Raw genomic sequence first — 24,455 nt, forward strand, 5'->3', positions numbered from 1 at the left:
ACCGAGTGGTAGAAAACTAAGGAGACAAACAGCATGCTACTGTGGAAAGCAAAAGACCTGAAAATTGGGCCCAGGGCTCGCAGGCTTACTGGAGACCATGGTCATCCCTTACTCCTCCCCTGGCAAGGATAGGGAGGTACACCACAGCCCCTCCAGGGAGCATCTAGCCCTCCAGTCTCCTGATGCCTGGAAGCCTACCTGGTGACTTCCTGGGTAGCTTTCTGCAGATGGCAGTCAGGGGAAGGTCTATCCCTAAATGTATGAGCTGGAGGGTCTCAGCCTCTCACCCTTTCCTGTGCAGTGGAGAGACATAAGTTGGGATGAGGCAGGACTTACATAGCATCTCGGGTACTAGGGTGAGGTGTTCAGGAGCCTCTGCTAATTTACCTGTGTGGACATCTCACTACATAACTGTGAGGATGATCCCCCACTTTGAGAATGAGAAGAGTTGGGGAGAGGGACAGCCTACGGGGTCACAGCATCTAAGCCACTGTCTGGGGTGGTCCCAGGCCTTTGGCAGCAGCATAGGCAGGTAGCCTCCCTGAGAGTATCCGAGGAAGGGGAGAGGTGTCACTGCTCAAAAGGGGTTGCTTCCCAAGGAATTCCTCTCTGCTGGCAGAGTGGTAAGGCTGAGGGTCACCCCTCTTTGGATGGCAGCTTCAATCCTGTATTTGCACTGGGCTGTAGTTCTTAGATTAGTTCTGTGCTGGGCTGTTGTGTGATCCTTTGGATGGTGAGCTCCTCTGGGATCAGGTTTCCATCTGTGGGAGTTCTTATGGTCTTTCTACGCCAGAATCTGGACTGACATCAGCAACAGGAGATGACTTTCAGGTAGGCATCTACTGTGGCCCTAATGCAGAGAGAGAGAGAGAGAGAGAGAGAGAGAGAGAGAGAGAGAGAGAGAGAGAGAGAGAGAGAGAGAGAGAGAGAGCGCCAGCGGCTCTACAGGCTGGGTACCATCTTGTCCATTTGATGTCTACTCCTGATGTTGGTACCCAGCGTCAGGGCTGTTTGTGGGTAGCTGCTGCCCAGTGCCAAAGAGTGTGCTACCTAGAGTGCACTTGTGAGAGGACTTCTCACAAGACCTGAGGGAGCTCGTCAGCATCTGTGCTATCTCTTTTCTTCCCAGAGCATGCTGTTCTATTCATTATGTTAGTAAGATGGTGGGTAGGCCCTGAATTCCTCCAGGCATCTGTAAGCTTACCCCTCCACCCTGAAGCTGTGTGTCATGTGCATTGGCACACGACAGGAAGAGGAACACTACGTACACCCTGACTTCTCTGATAGCCTAGTGCTTCTGTCCCAATGGACACCCTATATCTGTTTTCTTATTTTTGTTTGGTTTTTATCTGTGTTGTAGGCTCTGTTTTTCTGTAGGCATCTGTCTGTTGAATGTGTTTCTCTGGCCCCCACTTTCTGATGTCTTCTGAGGATTTTAAAAGCACCTTTAAAAAAAAGTAGTAACATGAGATTTAGGCTAGTGTCAGCCAAGATTGGCTTCATCAAGGCTGGGCAGGAGACAGTAGCCTCAGGATGGGGCTGTGTAGGGCTGGCTTTGGGAGAGGTAGGAGCAGAGTGGGAAGGTATGATGGGGTGTTGGCCATGGCTGAGGATGTGTTCCTGGGTCTGGCAAGAATCCAGAAGGCTGACTGGAAGTTGTCTTGAGTCCCATGTGTGCGCTTATGTCTGCTTTTGATTTCACTCTCAAAACATTTTGAAGCCTTGCATGTGTTGTAATATTAGCTCCTTTGTTACTGCTGATGGATCCACCACTGTGCAGAATTTGAGTCTGTTTGATCACTTACCTGTCAGCTTGGGTCAGTACCAGCATTAGGATGACACTTTTGTGGTACTGTCTGTGGGCTTGGGGGTCATTCCTCAAAGGTAGATACCAAGGGATGAGCTACTGAGGAATACATTTGTTTCCTTTTTTATTATTATAACTGACAAACCATTTCCAAATAGCCCATAGGCTCCCCAGGAACTCCATTGCCTGGTGTTGTGGGGTGTTAGGTGTATCAGGCAGTCTGCTTCTGGTTGTGTGGTCAGTGGCATCTTGTGGCTTTGACTTCTATTTCATGGTAGCATTGACTCACTGTCCATCTCCTTATTTTAGTCTGAAAAATATTTGTATAGATAATTTTCCCTGTGGTTTTTTTTGTTTGTTTGTCTGTTTTTTGGTGTGTGTGTGTGTGTGTGTGTGTGTGTGTGTGTGTGTGTGTGTGTGTGTGTGGTGGTGGTGGTTTGTCCTTTCATTGGCTGTCAGAATTCTTGTCCATTTGAGTTGGTCCGCATCCCTTGTCACATGGGTATTTTTCTCTGGCAAATCTGGTAGTTTCTGTGCAACACACACTGATGAGCAGGTGACTGTCATTCCTGAAGGATACTTTATCATTCTTTTTCTACAGTAGGTGCTTTCTGGATCTTTCCTCAAGTATCCTTGCCTGCCTCATAATGAACCAGTCTTGTTCGTGCTGGTTAGAGTGTTCCAGACCTTTTTAACATCCACATTTAGATCTGCAGTTGAGTTGAGTTCACCTGTGACTGAGGTTGGACTTACTCTGTGTACACTGTAGTCGTCTGACACTATTCGTTGGCATAACCTTTTCTTGTTCAGTCCCTTGCTGTGACTAGTTGAGTGTCTAAGGGTAAACGGCTTTCTTTTCTATTGATCCATTTTTCTATCTTTATACATACACCATCGGTCTTATTTATTACAACTCTTTAGGAAATCTTAAAACTGCTCTTCTTACATTTTGACTTTATTCTTCTATTTAAAAAGATATATGGCTCATCTAGGAACTTTATCTTTTCACGTAAATGTTAGAGGCTTGCCAGTTTCTACCAAAATAACAATGATGAGGAAAGGTAGGGAGGAAAGAGGAAAAGAGCAGTCAAGGAAGAGAACGAGAGGGAGGAGGAAAAGGAAAAGAAGGGAGGAGGGGGAGTGAGAGCAGAAAGAAAAAAATCAGTTGAAATTTTGTTTGGGATTGCATTAAATCTGTGGCACTGGCATGTCAGTGCTATTAGGTCTTTGGCTCATCCATGGCTATGGTGTTGGGTCTTTGGCTCATCCATGGCTATGGTGTTGGGTCTTTGGCTCATCAATGGCTATGGTGTTGGGTCTTTGGCTCATCCATGGCTATGGTGTTGGGTCTTTGACTCATCCATGGCTGTGGTGTTGGGTCTTTGACTCATCCATGGCTATGGTGTTGAGTTTTTGGCTCATCCATGGCTATGGTGTTGGGTCTTTGGCTCATCCATGGCTATGGTGTTGGGTCTTTGGCTCATCCATGGCTATGGTGTTGAGTCTTTGGCTCATCCATGGCTATGGTGTTGAGTTTTTGGCTCATCCATGGCTATGGTGTTGGGTCTTTGGCTCATCCATGGCTATGGTGTTGGGTCTTTGGCTCATCCATGGCTATGGTGTTGGGTCTTTGGCTCATCCATGGCTATGGTGTTGGGTCTTTGGCTCATCCATGGCTATGGTGTTGAGTCTTTGGCTCATCCATGGCTATGGTGTTGGGTCTTTGGCTCATCCATGGCTATGGTGTTGAGTCTTTGGCTCATCCATGGCTATGGTGTTGGGTCTTTGGCTCATCCATGGCTATGGTGTTGGGTCTTTGGCTCATCAATGGCTATGGTGTTGGGTCTTTGGCTCATCCATGGCTATGGTGTTGGGTCTTTGGCTCATCCATGGCTATGGTGTTGGGTCTTTGGCTCATCCATGGCTATGGTGTTGAGTCTTTGGCTCATCCATGGCTATGGTGTTGGGTCTTTGGCTCATCCATGGCTATGGTGTTGAGTCTTTGGCTCATCCATGGCTATGGTGTTGAGTTTTTGGCTCATCCATGGCTATGGTGTTGGGTCTTTGGCTCATCCATGGCTATGGTGTTGGGTCTTTGGCTCATCCATGGCTATGGTGTTGGGTCTTCTGGCCTGTCCATGGCTATGGTGTTGGGTCTTTTTCTCATCAGTGACTGCAGTGTTGAGTCTCCCAGCCAATCCCTGGCCATAGGTTATGATGTTGGATCTTTGGCTCATCCATGACCATGGTGTTGGGTCTTCATCCTATCTGTGACTATAGTGTTGAGTCTTCTAGCCAATCCCTGGCCATACTGTAGTCCTCCAGGGATCTGGAACTCCTTTAGTTTCTCTCAGTTTCTCTCACACTATGTACTCCTTAGTCTTAAAACCTATTTCATTAGATATTGTGTGACTTGTGATGCTACTGTAATTCCTAAACTCGAATTTTCAGATTGTTCTTGCTATTGCATAGGAGCAGTAGAATTTTGTATTCCGGACCGGTACCCTGCAAGTCTATCAGATTAGCTTGCCGTTTCTTGTAGGTTCCTTCTCTGTAGATCTCTTGCTCATGATGAAGTGATATGCTAATAAAACTCTCCTCTCTGACCTGCACTCGGTCTGATATCTGAGGAAGTTGTTCTCCTTACCACCCTGTTTCAGGGTGTGCTGCACAGTGTCAAATGGGGGAGATGAACGTGTGCACTGCCTGCTTCCCATCGTAGAGAGTGTTTTATGACTCATCTTGTCATCACTTCCTATTGTATCAGCTGAAGCAAGTTCTCAAGACCCTTCACTTGGAGCCTGCTGGAAGTTGGGCCTGTAAATTAGGGTTATGTGACTTTTTCTTTCTGTTAAGGTGGTTATGTGGATTCTTAACTTTTTTTTTGTTAGATTAGTGAATGGCATGTTTTTTTAATGAGTCATTGAGCCTATGTTTTATTAAAATAGTTGAGAATATCAGAAAAGCAGAGTGTGGCATGAGCTGAAGAAAGTTACAACATTGGGATGTTTCTTCTCTTTCAAAATTTCTGTTTCAAAATAGTATATATTTGATGTATACAACTGGTTTTATATATACACTTATATAGAAACACATACTAAAGATGCCATCACAGTGCAGATTTTGCAGAGGAACTCTGAATTACAGGGTAGCCAGCATAGCTTAAGCACTTACTTTCTTTTACGGACACCTTTCCTTCTCACTTCAATAACAAAATTTCTCTGGATTTTTCCTGACATTTAACCAAACTCTCCCAAAGGCAGGGAACTACAGTCTTAGATTAGGAATGTGCCCCATGGGGTGTTACTCAGGATCCTTTATCAAGAAATGAGTCTTTAGAACACAAAACACCCCTAGTGAAATAATGTTAATCCTATAACAAAGTTCCCATCATACTTTGTAAAAGTGGTAAGCAAGCTTTGGTCCATGGGTGCACAAGATTCAGATAATGAATGTAAATCCACAGTCACCCTGTGCCCTTTTGTAATCCCTTACTTACCATATTCCCATCTCCCAGCAGTCACCAATCTGCTTATATTATTGTTTATGAATTTGCATTTCTTACATATATGGACTGTGACAGAATGTGTTTCATCATTGAGCATTAGCCTGCCTTTCTGTAGGTCTCTCTGTTCAGTGGATGAATGAATACAGCCATACATCACTTAAGGACAGGCACATTCTGAGAAGTGTGTCATTAGGGTGTTTTATTGTACAAGCATCAGAGTGTATAATTTACACAAAATAAGACAACTGTGACTTTTTAAAGTGATATGGTGTTATGGAATCACTACCATATACTGTGGTCTGTCATTGACCAGAGCACTGAAAGGCAAGCAATTTGTGATGGGCATCACCCAATCTATGTCTGCTTACACGTGGGTGAATTGTTTGGATTGCCTCACCCTTGAACCTCATGCAGATGGAGCTGCCGTAACTATATGTACGAGTCTTTGTGGTATGGCTAGATCATCTGGCTGGTATATGTTAAGGACAGCTAGTTGTTGAGGCTGGCAGATTGGGTAAAATGCCTGGTGTGCAAGCCTGGGGACCTTAATTTGGTTCCCCAGCATCCACTTAAAAGCTGAATGTGGCAGTTCATGCTAGTGATCTCCATACTGTGGAATAGAGAGAAGTGAGTATCAAGCACTTGCTATACAGCCAGTCTGAATTCAGTGGCAGACCCTATCTCAAAAGTGCCACTACTAACACCACCACCAACAGTACAAACAACATGGAAAACTGGTAAAGTGGTCTGAGGTTAAAGTCTGTCCTCATCTACCCCAACAAGGCTTACCTCCTAATCCTTCTCAAGTAGTGCCAATCCCTGATGACCACACATTCAAATATATGAGCCTATGGGGGGGCCATTCTTATTCAAACCACCACATTCTACTCCCTGGCTCCCATAGGCTTGCAGCCATATCATAAAGCAAAATTTGAAGTCCAACATTAACAGAAACAGCAAAAACAATAGTGTAGAGTACTAATGAAGCTGTGTGAGGTTGACCTCTAGATTGCGTATGTACACACGCGGGTAAGTGTACTCATAACACACAATGTGCACAAACACATACATATACACAGATGAGCTACAGTTTTCGAAGGTAATTGAGCCATTTTAACTCCAGCCAGTACCATGCTCTTCCTATAATGCCCTCACTAATTAAATTAAGTAATTAATTAATTAATTGTGTGTCATAACAATGCTGTTTCATAGAAGCAGTTTTACAGAAATTTCCTTCTCTTCCATTTTCTGAAGAATTTATGTAGAGTTGAAATTGCTTTCTATAAATATTTTGATAGAAATTCAACACTTATATTGTCTAATCTTGCATTTCCTTCATAAGAAACATCATTTGGGAAATGTTTTCCCTTTCCATATAATTATTTAAATTTTCTATATTTATTTTATTATATATTTATATCTATTAAATATATAATACACAACAATAACATTAATAATTTGGTAAATTTAATAAATTAACAGTTGATTTATTTAAATATAATAATAAAAATATAATTTTATTATATATTTATGTTTATTGAACATATTATATTTAAAATATAAAAACAAGTAATTTTATAAAATTGTAATTGATTTTAATTTAATTCTGTTGTGATCAAATATATATTATTATTTCTGACCTCTGGAATTTATTGAGTTTTGTTTTATGGTCAACCATATATATGATCTCTCTTTGCTACATCTTCCATGTTTGTTTACCAAAATTAATTAATTAACTAATTAATTAATTAATTTGAATAAGTGTGTGATTTGTTTTGTGGCATCGGTTTGGTTAAGTTAATTGATAATGTTCAAGTCTCTTTGGCCTTTCTTCACTTCAAAAAGAAATTGGTTTGCCTTATCAGGTACTATCCCCAAAGCTTCAGAAGCCTCAGCTGCCATTCTGGACTTTTCCATTTCCTCTTTAAGATGCATCCATCGCTGACTAGTTGGTTTGGATGTCTGCTGGTGAATGCACACACGATGTCACTGTGCTTTGAGAACTGAAGTATCACTGCAGATAGTGCAGTGACCTTTATCTCTCATATCAGTTCTTCTGTAATCTTCCCTACCTTGTATTATGGCCTCCACACAGAGGGGGCTCTTTTTCTTTTATACAGTGTTTCTTTCCCCAGGCTTTAGTTTTGCTCTTTTTCTGTCATTTTAAGTATAAAGATATAAGTAGTTCTGACTTCTTTATCTGCTGTGGTAATCTGTGCTTTTCCCCTTTTAGAATATTTTTAAAATTTATTTTTAAGCTTCAAATTAAAAATGGAACATATAAGCCAGGAAGGATGGTACATGCCTTTAATCCCAACCCTCAGAAGGCAAAGCCATGAGATTTTCTGTGAGTTCAAGGCCAACCCGGTCTACTTAATGAGTTCCAGGCCAGCCAGGGCTACATAAAGAAACCCTCTCTCTCTCTCTCTCTCTCTCTCTCTCTCTCTCTCTCTCTCTCTCTCTCTCTCACACACACACACACACACACACACACACACACACACACACACACAAAGAACATAAAGTCATGGTACAATAAATGTGAAAGTAAACAGAAAATAGAACTGTTTCCTTTTAATTGGACACTTTAATACATTTACATTTAATACAGTTTACTGACATGATTGGATTTCATTTGCCACTATTTACTTTTCCATTCACATTGCTCATTTTTACTCTTATTTTGTTGCCTACTAGTACTGCAGTAAAGTATTTTCAATTTATTTTGTTAATATTCTGCTACTAGCTCTTTTTCACTTTGTGGTTTATAGTATACATCTTCGATGTATTATAGCCTATCATGTATTTAGGTCATTGTCACTGAGTCATCTCTCCAGCCCTTTGAAGCCTTTTAAGTACTAACCAGTAATACTAGTTCTTACCAACCTGACTTTTGCTGAGATTCATCAGTTTTGACCAAGAGATTTATATTTTTCTTCCCTAATTTCTTTTTCCTCTCCTGCGACTTTAATTGCATGTTTATTAGATGTCTGAAAGTACTTACAGTCAGATCAGTCAGTGTTTATTTTTTTTTCAGCCTTATTATTCCTCTGTGCTTCAGTTTGCTCTGCTTTCAGATTCATCAATCTTTTCTTCTATAACATCTAATCTCTGCAAATTCCTTCTTAACAGCTCTCCTTGTGCTCTGTTATATTCGTGGTCTTTTTTAAACCTCTGGATACTGGGTACATTTATAATAGCCGCTTTAAGGATTTTCACTCATAATTTTATTATCATTTTTATTTCTGCTTCTTATTGGTCTTCCTTTTGATTTTTAACTACATTTTCTTTTCTGGTTCTCCTCAAAAGTAAGTGTTTTATGCTGCACATTGTAGAAGGTATGTTGTGAGTGTAACTGAGTTGTGTTTTCTTCCTCTGAAAAGCATCACCTTCATCCTGGCAGATTTTCTTACAGATCAACTCGATACTTTGTAGTCTTGTTTTGAGAAAGGGTTAGATGAAGTCAGGAGTCCTAATTCCAGGGTTACATTAGCTCTTCCAAGGCAGAGCTTTTCTGCTGAAGTCATCAGGCCTCCTCCTTTCTGGCAGGTGAGACCAGAAAGACTGCCTAATCTTGTGCAGCTTCTTTGAAACCTCTGAGTATACACACATGCACACGCACGCACGCACAGGGCTGTTTTCTCAGCAGAGACTTGCTCTACACAAATGATTTATAATTCAGCTAAAGTCTTTAAGGAAGGCTCGCTGCACATTTCTAGAATTCTTTCTTGGCTCAGTTATCTCTTCTTTGTTATTCCATCCTGCCCTGTCCAGCCTCATCACAAGTCCTGTCCCGGATCACAGTCCTTTTGGTTTAGGTTCAGTGAGTGGGTGTTGCCCAGTGGGCCCTACTCAGTCCTCTGAGCTTATTACTTCCAGTAGAGTGTACAATTTGTTTGTCCAGCTTCATCAGGAACTCCAGTCCCATCCCAGCCACTGCATCATGGCCAGAAGTCTTCTCTCCAGACCATGAAGTTTCCACCCGTTCCCACCTTCAGCCTTTGTGCACGGACTTCCTTTCACCTCTGCCTTATAGAGACAACCCATGCCTCTACCCTCTTAACTTTTCTCTGAATTTTTTTTTCTACCTGGGTTAATTTTTGAACTTCCTATAGGAGGGACTTTGTACCCTTCATTGCTTATGTGTGTTATGGATAAAAATCTCGTGTGTTTCTTACGATGGGAAGCAGGCAGTCTGTCTGAGATGCTCATTCCGAGTGCAAGCCTAGGTAGCAGCTCCAGCTCATATGGCTTCCATAGGAGGTCAACATTTGGAGCAGACTGGTGGGTAATGTCAGTTGGGAACCTGCAGGGACCCATCCATGCTCAGGGCCAACCCACTGAGTGATCCTGAAATGGTGACCAGACCTCCATGACCCTATCTATTTTGTCCTTTGGGGCAATGGTAGGAGACGGAGAGCCTGGTGGCCCTGTTGAGCTTCTTGCCTCTGATGTCCCAAGTTTCTCTGTTCTGGCTCTTCAGTGCATCCTCTCATGAATGGCATGAGTCATCTCCATCACTCCTTGTGATTCTCTCAGGTAATGAGCTCCTACACTCGGTGCATGAAGATAGGGGAACGAACTGGACCCCTTGGGCCTTTAGAGGGCAGGGTCATCCATGGTTATAGCACACGTCATTGATGGCAGTCAGTTCATGGAAAGGAAGTGGTGATGAGATGGGTGGATGGTCAAGAAACGCACTTTCAAGGAGGGCTTCCTGAGGAAGTGCTTTCTGGGGGCAGCACAGGTCCAACAGCCACAGTGTTAGGGGATCAAAGGGAACAGCCTGGATGAAGGCCTTGAGATGGAAAGAGAACAGGTGTTAGAGGAGTTAAGAAAGTGAGGGGCCTCAGCGGAGCCTGATGAGGCGAGAAGGCCCAGGCGGGGCAGCTGGAGTGAACGGATGATTACCTTGGTTTATTGCATCAGGTATCTCATAGGTTCCCTGAGGTCCCTGCTATAAGGAATGCCAGGATTGTTGCAGCAGGAATAAAATGTGAAACTACCCCCAGACATGGTTCTGCAGCGACAGAGACAGGTCTCTGAGGAAAGCAGCTTGGATACTCTGTCCTTGTACCCAGGGCTCTGGATTTGTGAATCAGTGTCTCATGATTCGTGGAGGGGATCTATAACATTCTTTGGCCTCCTTGAGCTTCCTGAGATCCCATGTCATCCAGCACCTTTCTTCACGTGTGTCCTTAAGAACCACGTTAGGGTTCCTGGGCCTTAGTTTTCCTGTCTCTAAGAAGGAACATCAGTAGCAACTGCCTTGTGTGGAGCCATTACTTTAAGGGCATCTCTCTGGCTTTCTAGATGTCTTACTGAATCCCTGTGGGGCTACAGACTCAGAGAGGGCCATCCTGCCTTATCAGTGACATTAGGCAAGGGAACTATGTGCCCTATAGAGTATGGAGCCCAGGACTGTTGAGGCTAGAAGCCCTGGAGCTAGGCTTTCATGATGGGCTAGCTTCTCCAGCCTCAGCCCTCAACTGTTCCTCCCCCTGGGAGACAGTCAACAGTCAGAGGTGTTCCCAGGGCAGCAACATAGTGTTGAAGATGTTGGGAGAAACCATCAGATAAGCCATCCTTCCAATTTGATGCAAATCAGAAAGAAAGGTGAAACATGAGATATCCTCCCAATGAGAGCTCCCTTAGCTTCCCTCAGACTGAGGCCCTAGGGATCTCCTCAGCTAGGCCGGATGTTGTTAGAGCTATGACTAAATGACTCCCCTTCCTGTGGCACAGCTGGCCCTGTAAAGACAAGCATCTCTGAGGTACGAAGCATGCTCAACTCCTCATGGAAGAGAACTGTGATTTGCACTGGGCCTGGATTTCTTGGGCCTCAGCTTCTGCATCGGTATGAGGAATGACTGGAAGCTGAGGGCTGCTAACCTTTCATCTCAGCCTCTGACATGGTAGTTCGAGTCTCCAACTTCCAGTATGGGCATTGCACTGAGAACAGAATTGTAGCAAGGACCTGCCCCATGGAGCCAGAAGCCAAATTGGCTCAGAGCTGTGACCCAGGCCCTGTGTATAGATAGGGCTTTCAGGATGGTGCTCACTCCTGGGGTTTCTGGAATCCCCTCTCTGCCTGATCTTGTTCTTTCCATTGGGAGACATAGCTGTAGACCTTCTGTGGTCTCATGAAGCAGGCCTTATTTGCTTCTCTTCTGAGTGAGTCAATTTAGGCCCAGGCTCAAGGCACTCTGTTCACCCAAGACCACCACTCTCAGGACCTGGCTCCCTAGAGGATGTGGGTAAAGAAGGCTTCCAAAACCTTACAGGGGACAGGCATACCTGTGTGACAATGGCAGGCCGAGCCTCCTAAGAAGAGCAGTTCCCAGCCCCTGTCCACAGGGTTTTCTAGAGCCCCTCTCCCTTCCTTACTCCACTATCCAGCCCCAAACCACCTTCTGCTCCTCACCATCACTCACGAGCCAGATTCCCTTTGAAAGAAAAGGGCTGAGAAGCAGATATGCTAGAAAATGTTCTTGGGGCTGGGGTAAATAGGCCAAATGCCCCAAGGCTAAAGATGTAGATTCTCAGAGACTGCACAGAGGTGATGGGAGCAAACAGGAAGCTCTGAGCAGGAACCAGAGGTCAGGCTTCCCAAAGGTGAAAGGAAAACTAGGGAAGAGTCTCGACTTTCAAAGGTTCTTGGGCTCCTAGTGGGAGCTTGAACCCTTGCTTTCTGTAGAATGAGGGCAGGCTGGGCAGAGAGGTGTCAGAGTGGGCATTGAGGGACCTGTGGCTGAGAGGCCACTTACTCGGCAGGCTCCAAGGGCCCTCAAGGACTGAGAGCATGACCCTCTCAGGTACCGCCCCCGGGTGGGAGCCACCAGAAGATCCAGACACGGGTTCTGAGTGTTCCCATCCAGAGGTCACCCCATCTCCACGCTTCGTGGCAGCGAAGACCCAGACGAACCAGTCGGGGAAAAAAGCTCCAGGCTCCGTGGTCCGATGCACCACCCTCTTACACCGCACCCCTCCAGCTACACAAACTCAGACGTTCCGGACTCCGAACTCGGGATCTCCAGCAAGCAAGGCAACTGCAGGTACTGACAACCTTTATTACCCATGCCTCCCTGGCTTCCCACCCACCGCCTGTTCCCCTGCAAGAACAAGACTGGAGTTCCCATCATGCTTTGGGACAGATCGGGACCCATGGCCTCTGGCCACCTTTGTAACCCTGGCAGGCCATTATCAATTGGAGGTCTATACAACAAAATTTGCAAACATTTTAAAAGTAATTTGATGTTTTCCCAAATCATGGCCTAATGGGTTCTGTTTTATTTGGTCTTTGTGAAGCTTAAAAGCCTTTTTATTAAAGATTAATAGGAAGTGTTTGAACATGAGGAGAGTCTGTATAGAAAGAAGTTTGGGTTTCTGACTTCTGGGCCATGTTCCTGCAGGACAATGGTTCGTGCCTCCTTCACAGTAGGTATCTGTGCACTTCCCCTGTTCCACAATCCCCACAACCCCCTGCTACATCCCTGCCACAGTGGCCCCATGGCAGGATAGCAGGTATCACCTTTGATTGTGACCTTTCTGTTGTCTGTGACCATCCATCCCTATGTGGACCCCTTGCCACGAGCTTTCAGTTTCACCTTTCAGAAAACGATCTCAAGCTATTTCAGCATAGAAATGTTCTCCATCAAATGGGTGGCTCACTGTGGCTCTGTCTCTGGGCTCCCCATTCCCTAGAGTTGACTTATGAAACCCTCCAGGAGGAAGCTAGAGGCCCAGCAGGAAACCAGAGGATGTCAGCCCCAGAAGTTTCCAGGCCTATGCAAAAAGGGGCTATGGCTCCAGAACATGACTGGGTAGCAAGGTCCCCAGTGATCATTTTTTCCAAAATAGAAGATATACTATGTGCTAGGTACCAGCTTCCAGGAGTCCTAGGACTCAGATTTGCATGAAAAAGCCTTGGGCCACATACCCAGATGATAGTGCTATACATTCTGAGACTCTGGGTCTTTCAGTTGCTTTCAGGAGGCCAAAGCTGTCCACTAAACATAGAGTGCTTGCATTGAGATGTCTGATGAATGGGCCACTGAGGTCATTCATTGGTAGCCTAGTATTCATTGGTGGCCTGGCTAGGTAATTAGTTGTGCTTGCCTTTCCTCTGGTTTAAGAAGCTAATTTTGGCTAGGCTGTGGTTTTATGTTTATTGTACTTATATTTCCCAAAAGGAGGGGAGTCGACCAACCTTGAAATGTGGATTTCTCAAGTGTTGTGACTGTTGTGGTTTTGCCTTTAGGCGGGAGGCTAAGTCAGGAGGATCAAAAGGTCAAGCCCTGCTTGGGCTGTAGAGTAGGTTCAAGGCCAGACTAATCAACTTAGACCCTGTCTTAAAGTAAGAAAAGGGGGCTGGGGAGATAGCTCAGTGATAAGAATGATTGTGGAGGCCTTGTATGGGGTTCATCCTCAGCACTTTAAAACAACTAGAAAGATTGTCTGCCATGGTCTCCTTGGTGGTAGACATTGACTCACTAGGTTGTAGGGTCATGGCTTTCTTGGCTTTGCTCTCTTTTTGAGCTTTGTGGCTGAGTTTTTAAAGGTCCATAGCGTCTACAGAGAATTGTCTGTGGGGACCAGCATTTGTCAGTCATTGAATGTCACTATCTCCAGGCAAGTGTCTAGCAAACCATGGGTACCTCAGTCACTGCCCCTGTGAGACTTTGGAAGCCGTATCATGGATCTTACTTGGACAAACTGGTCGAGTCCAAGGGCACCAGGGTAGGTCGAGATTGTCACTGTCATCTCCTGCAGAACATGGCTGTTTGTGTGCAAGTGGACATGTACACGTGGGTTTATATTTCATCTGAAATACCCACCTGCCTGTTTTCCTGTGAACACAGACTAAGGCAGAGAAGGGGATCTCTTCCTTCTTACAGGTGAGGCACCTGCCCCCAGATCAAGCCTCATGTGCTGTCCTAGTGGGTCCAGGAGCCTGGTGGCTTCAGTTTGTTTCTCAGCCTGTTCAGTGTGTGGTACTGCACAGCCTCATGATATTGGGAGGCTTATCTGGTATATATAGGTGCTCAGGAGTGAGAGCCCCTCACCCTCTGTACATAGAGAATGAATGGGCCTCTGTCAGTTTGCATGCTGCCTGGAGGGACTCAGCCGAGGCTGTTAGGGGAACAGGAGTGGGGAGGAGCATGATCCTTACAGTGCCAAAAGCTTCTACAGGCTTTTGGAGAGTTTGAGGTAAATGGAAAAGCCCTGAGCAGGCCTATAGGCACTGCCTCTGGCTGTCCATGTTATCCGTTATCTATGTCATTCTTCACCCCAGAGCACCAACACCCAGCACTTTGTTGAGTGGGATGGACCTGGTGAGTGGTGTTTCTCCAAGTGATTTCCAAATGGCACCATTTGGAAGGATATTGTGGAATCTAATCTTTTAAAATCCCCATGTTTTGGGGACAGGTTAAGTTGAAGCTCAGTGGCTCTCCTACTGGTCAGTTTCTCCGAGCCTTTGGTAGCCTTAGCCAAGCCGTTTAAAGGAGCAGGGATGGCAGAGTTTCTCAAATTGACTTTCCTGAGAGCTTCACCTCCTGGGGTCAGCTGTGTTCTATAGTACCCAAGCATCATGGGAAGAAAAGCTGGGTTATCGTCTGCTCCTGTGGGTGGGGCTATCAGTATAGAGTTTTGCTTGGCTGAGCCCATCCCTGCGTTATGAGATTTCAGGGAGATCCTGGGAGATGGTAAGCTTTGGGGAATGTTCTAGACAGGGCTGACAAGGGGCCAAGTGCTCCTGTTCCTCTATGAGCTCTGACCCTCCTCACCCAGTCTTTGGCCTTCCCAGAGCAAGTGTGAAACTACCCCATCCCTCCTTGTCATGTGTTTTGTCCCAGGACATCCTTTATGCCTTGGGATACTTGTTGGGTCAAAGTTGCCTCCAGGAAATGGTCTGACATCCTCAATCCTCGTTTGCAGGCTGTAGCAGCAGAATCTGCCAGAGAAAACAAGAAAGTTCATCCCAATGGCTCAACCTTACATACATGGCCCTGGAGTAGAAAATGGGCCCCTGACCTATTTGCTGTATGCATTTCACCAGTGTGTCCTTGGGCAGGTCACCCCTTCCCTTTCCATCCCTCTATCTCCTAGACACAGATTTTCTGAGCCTCAGGGGCCTCCTGCCCACTCGGCCCTGACAGGCAAGCTGACCATTCCCCGTGGCATATCAACCCCCTCTCTGCCTCTTCCCAGCAGAAAACACTTTCAGTCGCCGAGTAGAAAGCAAAGCACAGAACCACTTTGAAGAGACCAATAGGAGCTCACAGAATTCCAATGGTGAGTGAGCCTGCGGTGTGACATGTGACTTCATGTGTGGGCTATAGTCTAGTGTCACCTCCCACAGAAGAGCAGGTATCTATGACTGGGGTCTTCTGGTGCATGGTGGGGCTTGTTGGAAGCGGAGCTGTGTGGGGAAATAGAGAGACAGCAGAACTTGTGAGAAGCAGAGGGGCCTTTCTATCCATGGATGCCCTTCTGTGGCTGCATTTTGTCCTTTGGCCCTTGCCCACAGAGAGGGGAACTTCCTTATTCCCAAACTCAGGCCTCAATTTAGCCAGACCAGATGGATAACTCTAAGAGAGCCATTTGCTAAGTTGAGGAATGCCATATGTAGCAGGTTTCTTTCCAGGAGAAGCAAATGGGGTACAGTAGAGGTACAGGGGCCAGAGGTCCCAGGTTCTGCACCCATACTAAGTCTCCAACCACAGAACAGATTCTCTTCTAGATCCTGCTGTGCTCTGGCCTTGCCTGAGAGCTCCTGGTAGTGTTTGCTGCCACCTGGTGGCTGTCTTATACTGGATCCTAGTCACAGCTTGGGAGACTCCAGGGTTTATTTAGCCTTGGCAGGAATATGGATGGTCACCAGCAATCCCTATCTTAGAAAGGGATAGGAAGGGTGTATGCACAGTGATGGCCAGGACTGGAGGGGACTACTTGGATTGTCACTGTGATCCTCAGAGCTTCTGTAAGGGGTTGGTCTAGGAGGGATGGCATGACCTGCCCGGAGCCACAGAAGATTAAGTGGCAGCCTAGAGCTAGAACCAAGGTCTCCTGTCATGCCCTGGGCTCCCCACCCAAGCCATGCTGCACCCCTTATACCTCTCCTGCCACCAGGGCTAATGTTTGTGTAGGAATGGCACTGTCATGGGCTGCTGCTGGCAGCTACCATTCATTGAGCACTTATGACGTGGCTGGCATGTGTTCAGAGCTTTGTGTGTTGTATCTGTTTTCACCCTTACCACAGTCCTGTGGGGATAATGTTCTTGTCACTCCCCCACTTTCTAGATGAGGAAACTGAGACTCTGGATAAGTCCATTGTAGCCCCAGGTCTCCCCAGACTACAGGTGGAGCCAGAACCCCAATACTCTGCCTGCACTCCACTTTGCTGCCTGCTATATTGGAGGCTTTGCCAGACGGTAGGAGAGCTGGCCAGGAAACAACCAAGTGGCCAAGTGTGTGGCCATACTGGGCATCACACCTGAGTCACACAGCCTCACCATCAGAGCACCCTAAGGAAGTGGCCCTACCGGTATCCCGTGATACTGCCTCCCCTGATGACTGTGCCTCTGCCAGTACCCTCTTGCCCACCTTCCCACACAGACTGTGTGCCCACCGAGGGGCTCCCTTCACTGAGAAGGCCCCCTGGCTCACCAGCTCTGATGACTTCCCAGCCCAGGACTGAAAAACACTTAGCTAAACTGTTTCTCTTTTGCAGAAACTGCAAGTCCCCTGATTTCCAACCCTTTCCCTCTCCTGCAGAGTAAGTGATGCTCCTCCTGGGGGGTTGAAGAGGGCAAGGCAGGACAGAGAGACTCTGCTGGCCTCCCTGAGGTATAGACAGGCCTTTGGCCGCCCTCGGGGAAACACCCAGTAATAGCCTCAAGAAGCTGCTAAGGGCCCCGGAGGGTGGCTAGGTACCCAGGTAGGTGGAACCTTGAGCCCACAGGACAGGGGACAGGTTACCCACCTCTGGTTATCCAGACAGCCTCAGGACTTCTCTTCCTAACCGCCTTCCTCGCTCTTTCCCTCCCCTTCTACCTAACAGTGTTGTCTTTCTTTCCTTCCACTACCCTTTCTTTGCCAGGCACCAGTGGGAGTCCTGAATACTCTGAGCTTTCGGCAGGTGCAGTCATTTCGGCTCAGCCCATCCTCCGCTCCTCCCTCGTACCCACTGCCTCACTCCCCCCCTCCTTCTCTCTTCTCATTGCTTCCTCCCTCCCCTTGTGAGTTTCCTTGTTCATCTGTGCATCCGTTCATTGGTTCCCTCTGTGAGCAGTGACCCTCGTGTGATCCCAAGGGCAGAGGGTTAAGCTCTGAGTCCCAAGGGACAGAGTCTGTTTCCTGGGAGCTCTTGGTGCCTGGATGTTGTCCTTCCCATGTGCTCAGAACAGTGCCTGCCACGGAGTAAGCCCCCAGTAAGCAGCAGGCCCACTGAATTAGCAGCCTGTATCTGCGTGGCTTCCCCTCTCTGTGCTCCTGCCTTTCCCCAGCCTTTCTGTCTCCAGGCTAGTGACAGGCCAGTGGACAGGCTGGGCCCAGGGCCCCAAGTATGCACCTGGATCCCTACCTTCAAAGCTGCCTGCAGCCCAGTGTCAGGGTACCCAAGTATGGGCCGCCTGTCACATGCCCACCTGTCACATGCCTACCTGTCTCTCCAGAACCTTACACGTGTGGCGCCTGTGGGATCCAGTTTCAGTTCTACAGCAACCTGCTGGAGCACATGCAGTCCCATGCAGGTAAGGCCCAGAGAGCCCCAGACAGGCAATTGGAAGCGACCAGCAGAACCTGCTCAGAGCACACACACACCCTCCCCATCCCACCCATAACCGGACACGCATCTCTGGCACCTCCAGGAACTTACCTACTGAGCCCCAGCCAGCCAGTCCTTCATCACTAGCTAGTCTGAACTCTGGCATCTCGGCTCTATCCCAGGGTGGTTTGGGGAGGAGGGAGGAAGATGGGCTTCCCAGAAGTTGCAGGCCCTAAAAAGAGACCTCTAAATAGGTTCGAGGTCAACATGAGCAGGAGCTGATGGTAGAGAGGCCAGCAGTTGGGAAGATGTGCTCAGACCTTCCCGTGCACTCACCATTTCTGCCTTTCCAGAGCTCCAGTTCTCAAACTGGAGCCCATGAGGGAATTAGCAGGGTGGAGAGAGAGTTGGGACAGAGCAAGTCCACAGGGCTCTGCTCTCCTTCACAGGCTCAGCCATCCACTGCCCCCTTCCAAACCCGCCCTTACCCTTTGCAGATACATAGCTGTCCAGCTTTCCAGTCTGCACCCGCAGATATTAATCACGCTGGCACCAGCTTCTGGTGTAAATTCTGCTTAGGCAGAATTACTGTGTGTCCACAGGGAGAGTCCCCAGGCCCCAGCATTTTCACAGACAGTTACTATGCAGCCACACAGTCACTGCAAGAAGCCTGGCTGGGGACCTCCCACGTGGATACTCAGGGATCCGGGTCCCTGCCCTCTTACAGTCCTATACACCCTTGGGAAAGTCAAAGGCTTTCCTCTCTGACTGGTAGGTGTGGGGAGAGGTAAGGGGTTACAGTGACACAGATCCTAAATGCTGCCTCCATTGGCACATGACCATCCTATGTCTGTGATGGAAGGCTGCTCAGGGCCTCTGTCCAGGAACAATCCAACACTTTGCAAAAGGAACTGTGCGTCTAGACAAAGGGGCAGCTGGTGCCTGTCCACCCAGCCAGTTCTTCTAGAGGCATTTGAAATAACACGTGAAATGGGTGGTGGCACACACCTATAATCCCGGCCCCGGGAACCCGAGACAGGAGGGTCACAAATTTAAGGCCATCCTTGGTGACACAGACCTCGTATCAAAAGACCAAAGGAAAAAAAGGAAATACTGTATGAAGTGTGTGCGGTGCATGATGGGGGCTGCTGGTAGTCGGCATGGTTGTCACCTATCATTTGTGTCCCCTGAGGTTTACAAGCCTGTCAGGTCGTCCTCCAGACTGAGCCATTCTTCTGTTGCTCCGAAGAGACGCTGTAACCACAGCACCTCTTACAAGATTCAACTGGGGCTTGCCTACAGCTTCAGAGGTTTAGTCTACGATCTCCATAGCAGGGAGCATGGTGGCTCACAGGCAAATATGGTGCTGGAGAAGTAGCCGAGAGCTCTACACCCAGATCCACGGGCAGCAGGAAGAGAGAAATATTGGGCCCAGCTTTGGCTTCTGAAACCTCAACAGTGACACGCTTTCTTCCACAAGGCCACACCTACTCCACTATGCCACACTTCCTAATCCTTCCCAAGTAGCGCCATTCCCTGATGACCAAGCATTCAAATATATATAGTGTATGGGGGCTATTCTTATTCAAACCACCACATTCCACTCCCTGGAATCCCACATTCCCCCATAGGCTGGCAGCCATATTGTAAAGCAAAATGCATTCAGTTCCACTTCAAGAGTCCCCGTAGTTTATCATAGTCTTCAGAAGTCCAACGCTCATCACCAACTCTAAAGCCAGAGTGTGGCCGAAGCTGCCAAGTTCTGCTGCTTGTTGGGGCTGGAACATGGCCCCCTTGTTCGATTCCATCTGCACCAGTTTTGTGTTGCTGATGGCTTCCTTCACTGCATAATCTTTTCTTTCATTCCTTTTCACAAGTTGGAAGCTCAGCTGGGTAAGGTCTTACCCTGAGGTTAGCGCTTCCTTTATTCATTTAGCTTCAGGCATTAAAAAAAAAACTTTTATGTCTTTGAATTCAGGGCATAGCTCTGTTACACTTCCTGGTCTGCTTTTCTCTTCAAACTGTACATTTTGCATTTTTCTTTAATAAGCTCGCTCCTTTTCATAATAGATCTGCATAAGAGTGGCCACTAATAACCACAGTCAAGGGGGGGAAGTAGCTCCATTCTTTGCCAAAATATCACAAAAAGGGTCTCTAGGCCAGTTATAATATTTATTCCCCCGAAAGTCCTTGAGCTGGGCCTCATAGCTCACGTCACCCCCAGACTGCTTTCTGTTGCTTCCCATGCTCCTGCTAATATGGCCCATTAAGCCCCATTTAAGGCCTTCAATCGATTTTCTAATCCAAAGTTCCAAAGTCATCATTCTACCCACAAGCTATCAGGCCCGTCACAGGAATGCCCCACTCCCTGGTGTCAACTCCGGCTTAGTCAGTTTCTGTTACTGTGAAGAGACACCATGTCCACAGCAATTCTTATAAAAAAGGAAAGCATTTAATTGAAGCCTTGCTTATAGTTTCAGAGGTTTAGTCCATTATCGTCATGTCAGAGAACGTGGCGCCACACAGCCAACAAGGTTCTGGTGAAGTAGCAGAGAGTTCAACATTTAGTTCCGTGGATGGCAGGAAGAGAGTCACTAAGCCTGACTTGGGCTTTTGAAACCTCAGAGCCCATCCCAGTGACACAATTCCTCCCACAAGGACACAGGTACCCCAACAAGAACACACTTCCCAATGCTTCTCAAGTAGTACCACTCCCTAGTGACTAAGTGTTCAAATATATAGACCCATGGGAGCCGTTCTTATCAAGCCACAGCACAGGGGTAGACTCCATCTTCCATTAGATAATGCGATGTTACTCCTCTGTTCACTCGTTTCAAAGAGTGTGCTGTACATGAGGCAGTCATTCATATTGCCTTGGGAGGGCTTCACCCCCTTATAAGTCATCCCACAAACACAAGCTTTTGAGTGGTAATCAGGACTCCAGGGCTCTAGTTCTGCTCCCTAAATGACATGAGACATCAGGCAGAAAACCGTTCTCATCTTTAAAGCAAGGACACACAGACTCCTGTTGCCTGGTGTCTTTGCCTCACATTCGGGTATCTCCCATTTCCCAATGACTCCATGATCAGCCAGGGATGGCTCAAAGCATTTACGCATGCCCTCAATGGGAACTTACAGCCCTGAGGGTGGTAGCCATGGTCTCTCTCTTTGGGTACAAAGCCTGGTTCCTGAGCCATACAGCCCAGGCTCCCACAGTTAATTCATATTCGTTCATCACCCTCCCCTTTCCATCTGTCTCTATGTGTTTCTCTTTCTGCCTCTGTCTCTCTGGCTCTGTGTGTGTCTCTGTCTCTCTCTCTCTCACTGTGTGTGTGTGTGTGTGTGTGTGTGTGTGTGTGTGTGTGTGTGTATGCGTGCGCGCGCGCGTGCATGTGTCCTGCAGGAAGTTGTAACTAGGTGTGACTTTGGATGTGGGTGCTTCCCCGTCATTCTGGCTGGTGGTGGACAGAACCATGATGAATCAAGTCTGGGCTGAGCCAGGAAGTAGCCGCACTATCCCCCAGCCTCTTGGCTTGTTCAGAGTCACTGAAGGGCTGCTTTGTGCTGGTCCAGCGCAGCCAGAGAATGCCTCCCTCACAATCCAGCGCAAAGCTCGGCGGAATCCCAGCCAGGCTGAATCAGGATTAAAGGATTGGCTTCATGGAGGGAAATTAAGCATTGTGAGCTGCACAGTTCACAGCATCTCTGATAAAGGGATCAGCCTCCAGTAACACCAATCTCATTAAGAGCCTCTGAATGGCAAGGCTAATTCACACTAGTGAACCTGTCTGCCCTGGTGACAGGTCAGCAGTAGGACTAGCAGTCGTGATTCCAACTGTAGTGAACAGTAGTGAGTGCTTGCTTTGGGCACTGGCCATGGGTCGGGTATGTTGACTGTGGTACAAGAAACTACAAATGCTGGCATTTCCATCCCCTTTATAAAGGCCTAGAAGATAATCTCTGGCATAGCTCATAAGTATCTAGAAATATTTCAACTGATACTTGCTGCCGGGTCTTGATCTGGGAGTTTTATATATATTCACCATTTAATTCTCAAAGTAGCTCTCCAAATGCCACATTAACTCCACTTCACAGAAAAGGATGCTAAAGAGCTAGAAAAAAAATGGCTCCTAAGTATAGTCTTTGCCTTGCAGGAATGAGGATCTGAGTTCAGTTCCCAAAACCCACATAAAACGGCTAGGCATGGCAATGCACACTTAGAATCCCAGCCTGGGGTGAGTCAAAGAGAGGTGACTCCTTGGGGCTTCCTGACCAGCCAGCCTGGCCTGTCTAGTAAGGTAGATACCAGTGATAGACTCTGTCAGAAGAGTGGGGGGGGGGTGACCCCTAAAGAACAACAGGCAGGACTGTCATCTGGCCTTCACACATATTGGCATGCCTGCACACGCTTGCACATGCTCACACACATACCAGGGAAAGAGTCTGAAGCAAAAGTGATTGAATTCACTTGTCAGGGTTATAAAATCAGTGATAATTAGACTGAGATTCTCACTCTGGGAATGATCTCCGTTTAGATTGCACAGCCTTTAACATTTACGCTGAAGCTGTGGTCTGCCCTGTTGGAGTCAGTGGACTTGACCCCTCAGAACTGGGCCCTTGCAACTCTCACTAGTAGGGGTAGAGAGCACAGTTAAAGGATACCCAGGAGTCTTTGCAGAGGATAAATTAAATCAGTGGTTCTCTGGTTTAGACTGGGGAAGTGGCCAACCCTGATTTCTGATCCCTTGAACCACTTCACGACTTTGGAATTCGTTTTCTGCTGTAAGAGTTTTTCAAAACTTTCCTCCCAAAGAGGGCTGCAGAGGTGATGTATTCAAAGACTATGATACCTTCGGTGACCTAGCCTGACCTTACCCCATCACCCATTGGAGATACAAGTTGAATATCCCTCTTCTGAAATGCTTGGGAGCAGAAGTTCTCAGTTCACACACTTCAGAGTCTGAGATATTTGAATATGAAGAGAATGAGTTCTATCTGTTCTCATTCCTACTCTTTCTCAGTTTCTGCCACCCCACCCCACCCCCACTTTTCCCCTTTCCCCCCAAAAGCATTTCATCACACTCCTGTCTGTCTAGTTTATTTTGTGACTTAACTAAATTTATCTACAGCTGTCTGTGTGACCCTGGGTTTAGAATTATCCATTGGATCATGGTGAGCTTAGCAGTGGGCAAGCAATTGAAGATGATTAATTTCCATCTCCCAGAGTCTGTGTAGCAGTAAGGGATAGGGCTCCATAGCCTCCACATCCATGGCTGGTTGTTGACAGGGAAAGTCTTCTATAGGTTCAGTGCAGGAAGCCATAACTGCTGTGAGTTCAAGACTGTAATGGTTATGTAATACCTAGGTGACATTTTTCAGCCCTTCTCCCTGTTTGTGGCTCTTCATTCTTCCTGATCCCCCATCCTCAATTTCCCTAAGCCTGAGGGGAGTAGCACAAATTCTTTTGTTAGAGCCTGGCACTCAGACATCAGTTATCCTTGGGCCCCTGGGCAGCCACGAATCTCTGCATCCATGTATATCCACTGTGAAGAGAAGCTTCTCTCATTAAGGCTGGTAGTAGTTTCCATCTATTTGTATGAAAGAGATATTTAGTCATTTTAGTTAAACAATGGCTTCCCCGAGTATGGATTGTTGGCCTGGCTTACTGTACTAAGCACGGTTTCCTTTCTGTGCCATGGGGCTCGGATTGAATCAGAGGGTGATTAGTGGATTGCACAACAGTTGTACCACAACTACACAGGTGGACACGTCTTGCCTAGAAGGTTGATTTTGTAATTAGTAAGAGTCACAGCTAGGTAAGTTCTCTGATGCCTTTTCTTTTCTAGCTGCCTGCATCACAACTTCTGGCTCTTTGAAAGTTAGCTAGGAGGGAGGCTATTTCCAGTGAGTTCCAGCTTGGTTTCTCTTTTTCTTATAACTGGTACATGTAGAGTTTTCAGCAATGGGGTTTTACACTATAGTTCTGATTGGCATCCAAGAGAAGGGACAAGAACCTGTGTTGTTTTGGGCCCTCTGGAACCTCCTGACCAATTCTTTTGGAGGTGCCCCACATCTGGCACCAGGAATTTTGTATGGTAACCCAGTGCTTCTAGGAGAAGCATTATCAAGCTATGATGGTTGTCTCATCAATCTCTATATCTTTTAATTGCTTACAAAATAGTAAATTTTCTTGTGGCTCTTTTGTTCATCCTTGATTTTGGTTAACTCTCACCCACCCTCTCTCCCTGATCTACCACCCCCACCCTGCTTAAATATTGACACTCCTAGTTTTGTCACTCTCTTCTTATTTTTGCCTGCGTTCTAACCACACTCCTGTAAGGTGCCCCTCCCCCATCCTATTTTTCCTCTTT

The 24,455-nt window shown here is 46.8% G+C and overlaps 1 protein-coding gene across 13 annotated transcripts in view; it reads left to right on the top strand.

The window, feature by feature from the left end:
- The window catches only part of Zfp618 (zinc finger protein 618), a 166,314-nt gene that overhangs the window by 130,197 nt on the left and 11,662 nt on the right, over nt 1-24,455 (top strand). For 5 of the 13 annotated variants that reach the window (XM_008763813.4, XM_063261297.1, XM_008763816.4 and 2 more), the window contains 4 exons: nt 12,131-12,370; nt 15,528-15,611; nt 17,050-17,094; nt 17,993-18,070. In XM_008763813.4, coding sequence (XP_008762035.1) covers nt 12,131-12,370; nt 15,528-15,611; nt 17,050-17,094; nt 17,993-18,070 — 447 coding nt within the window. The remainder of the gene's footprint in view (nt 1-12,130; nt 12,371-15,527; nt 15,612-17,049; nt 17,095-17,992; nt 18,071-24,455) is intronic. The other 8 variants (XM_017593751.3, XM_063261299.1, XM_017593752.3 and 5 more) reach the window with 4 other exon arrangements.

This window comes from Rattus norvegicus, chromosome 5 (genome assembly GCF_036323735.1).
Source record: "Rattus norvegicus strain BN/NHsdMcwi chromosome 5, GRCr8, whole genome shotgun sequence".
NCBI classification, from domain to species: Eukaryota; Metazoa; Chordata; class Mammalia; order Rodentia; family Muridae; genus Rattus; species Rattus norvegicus.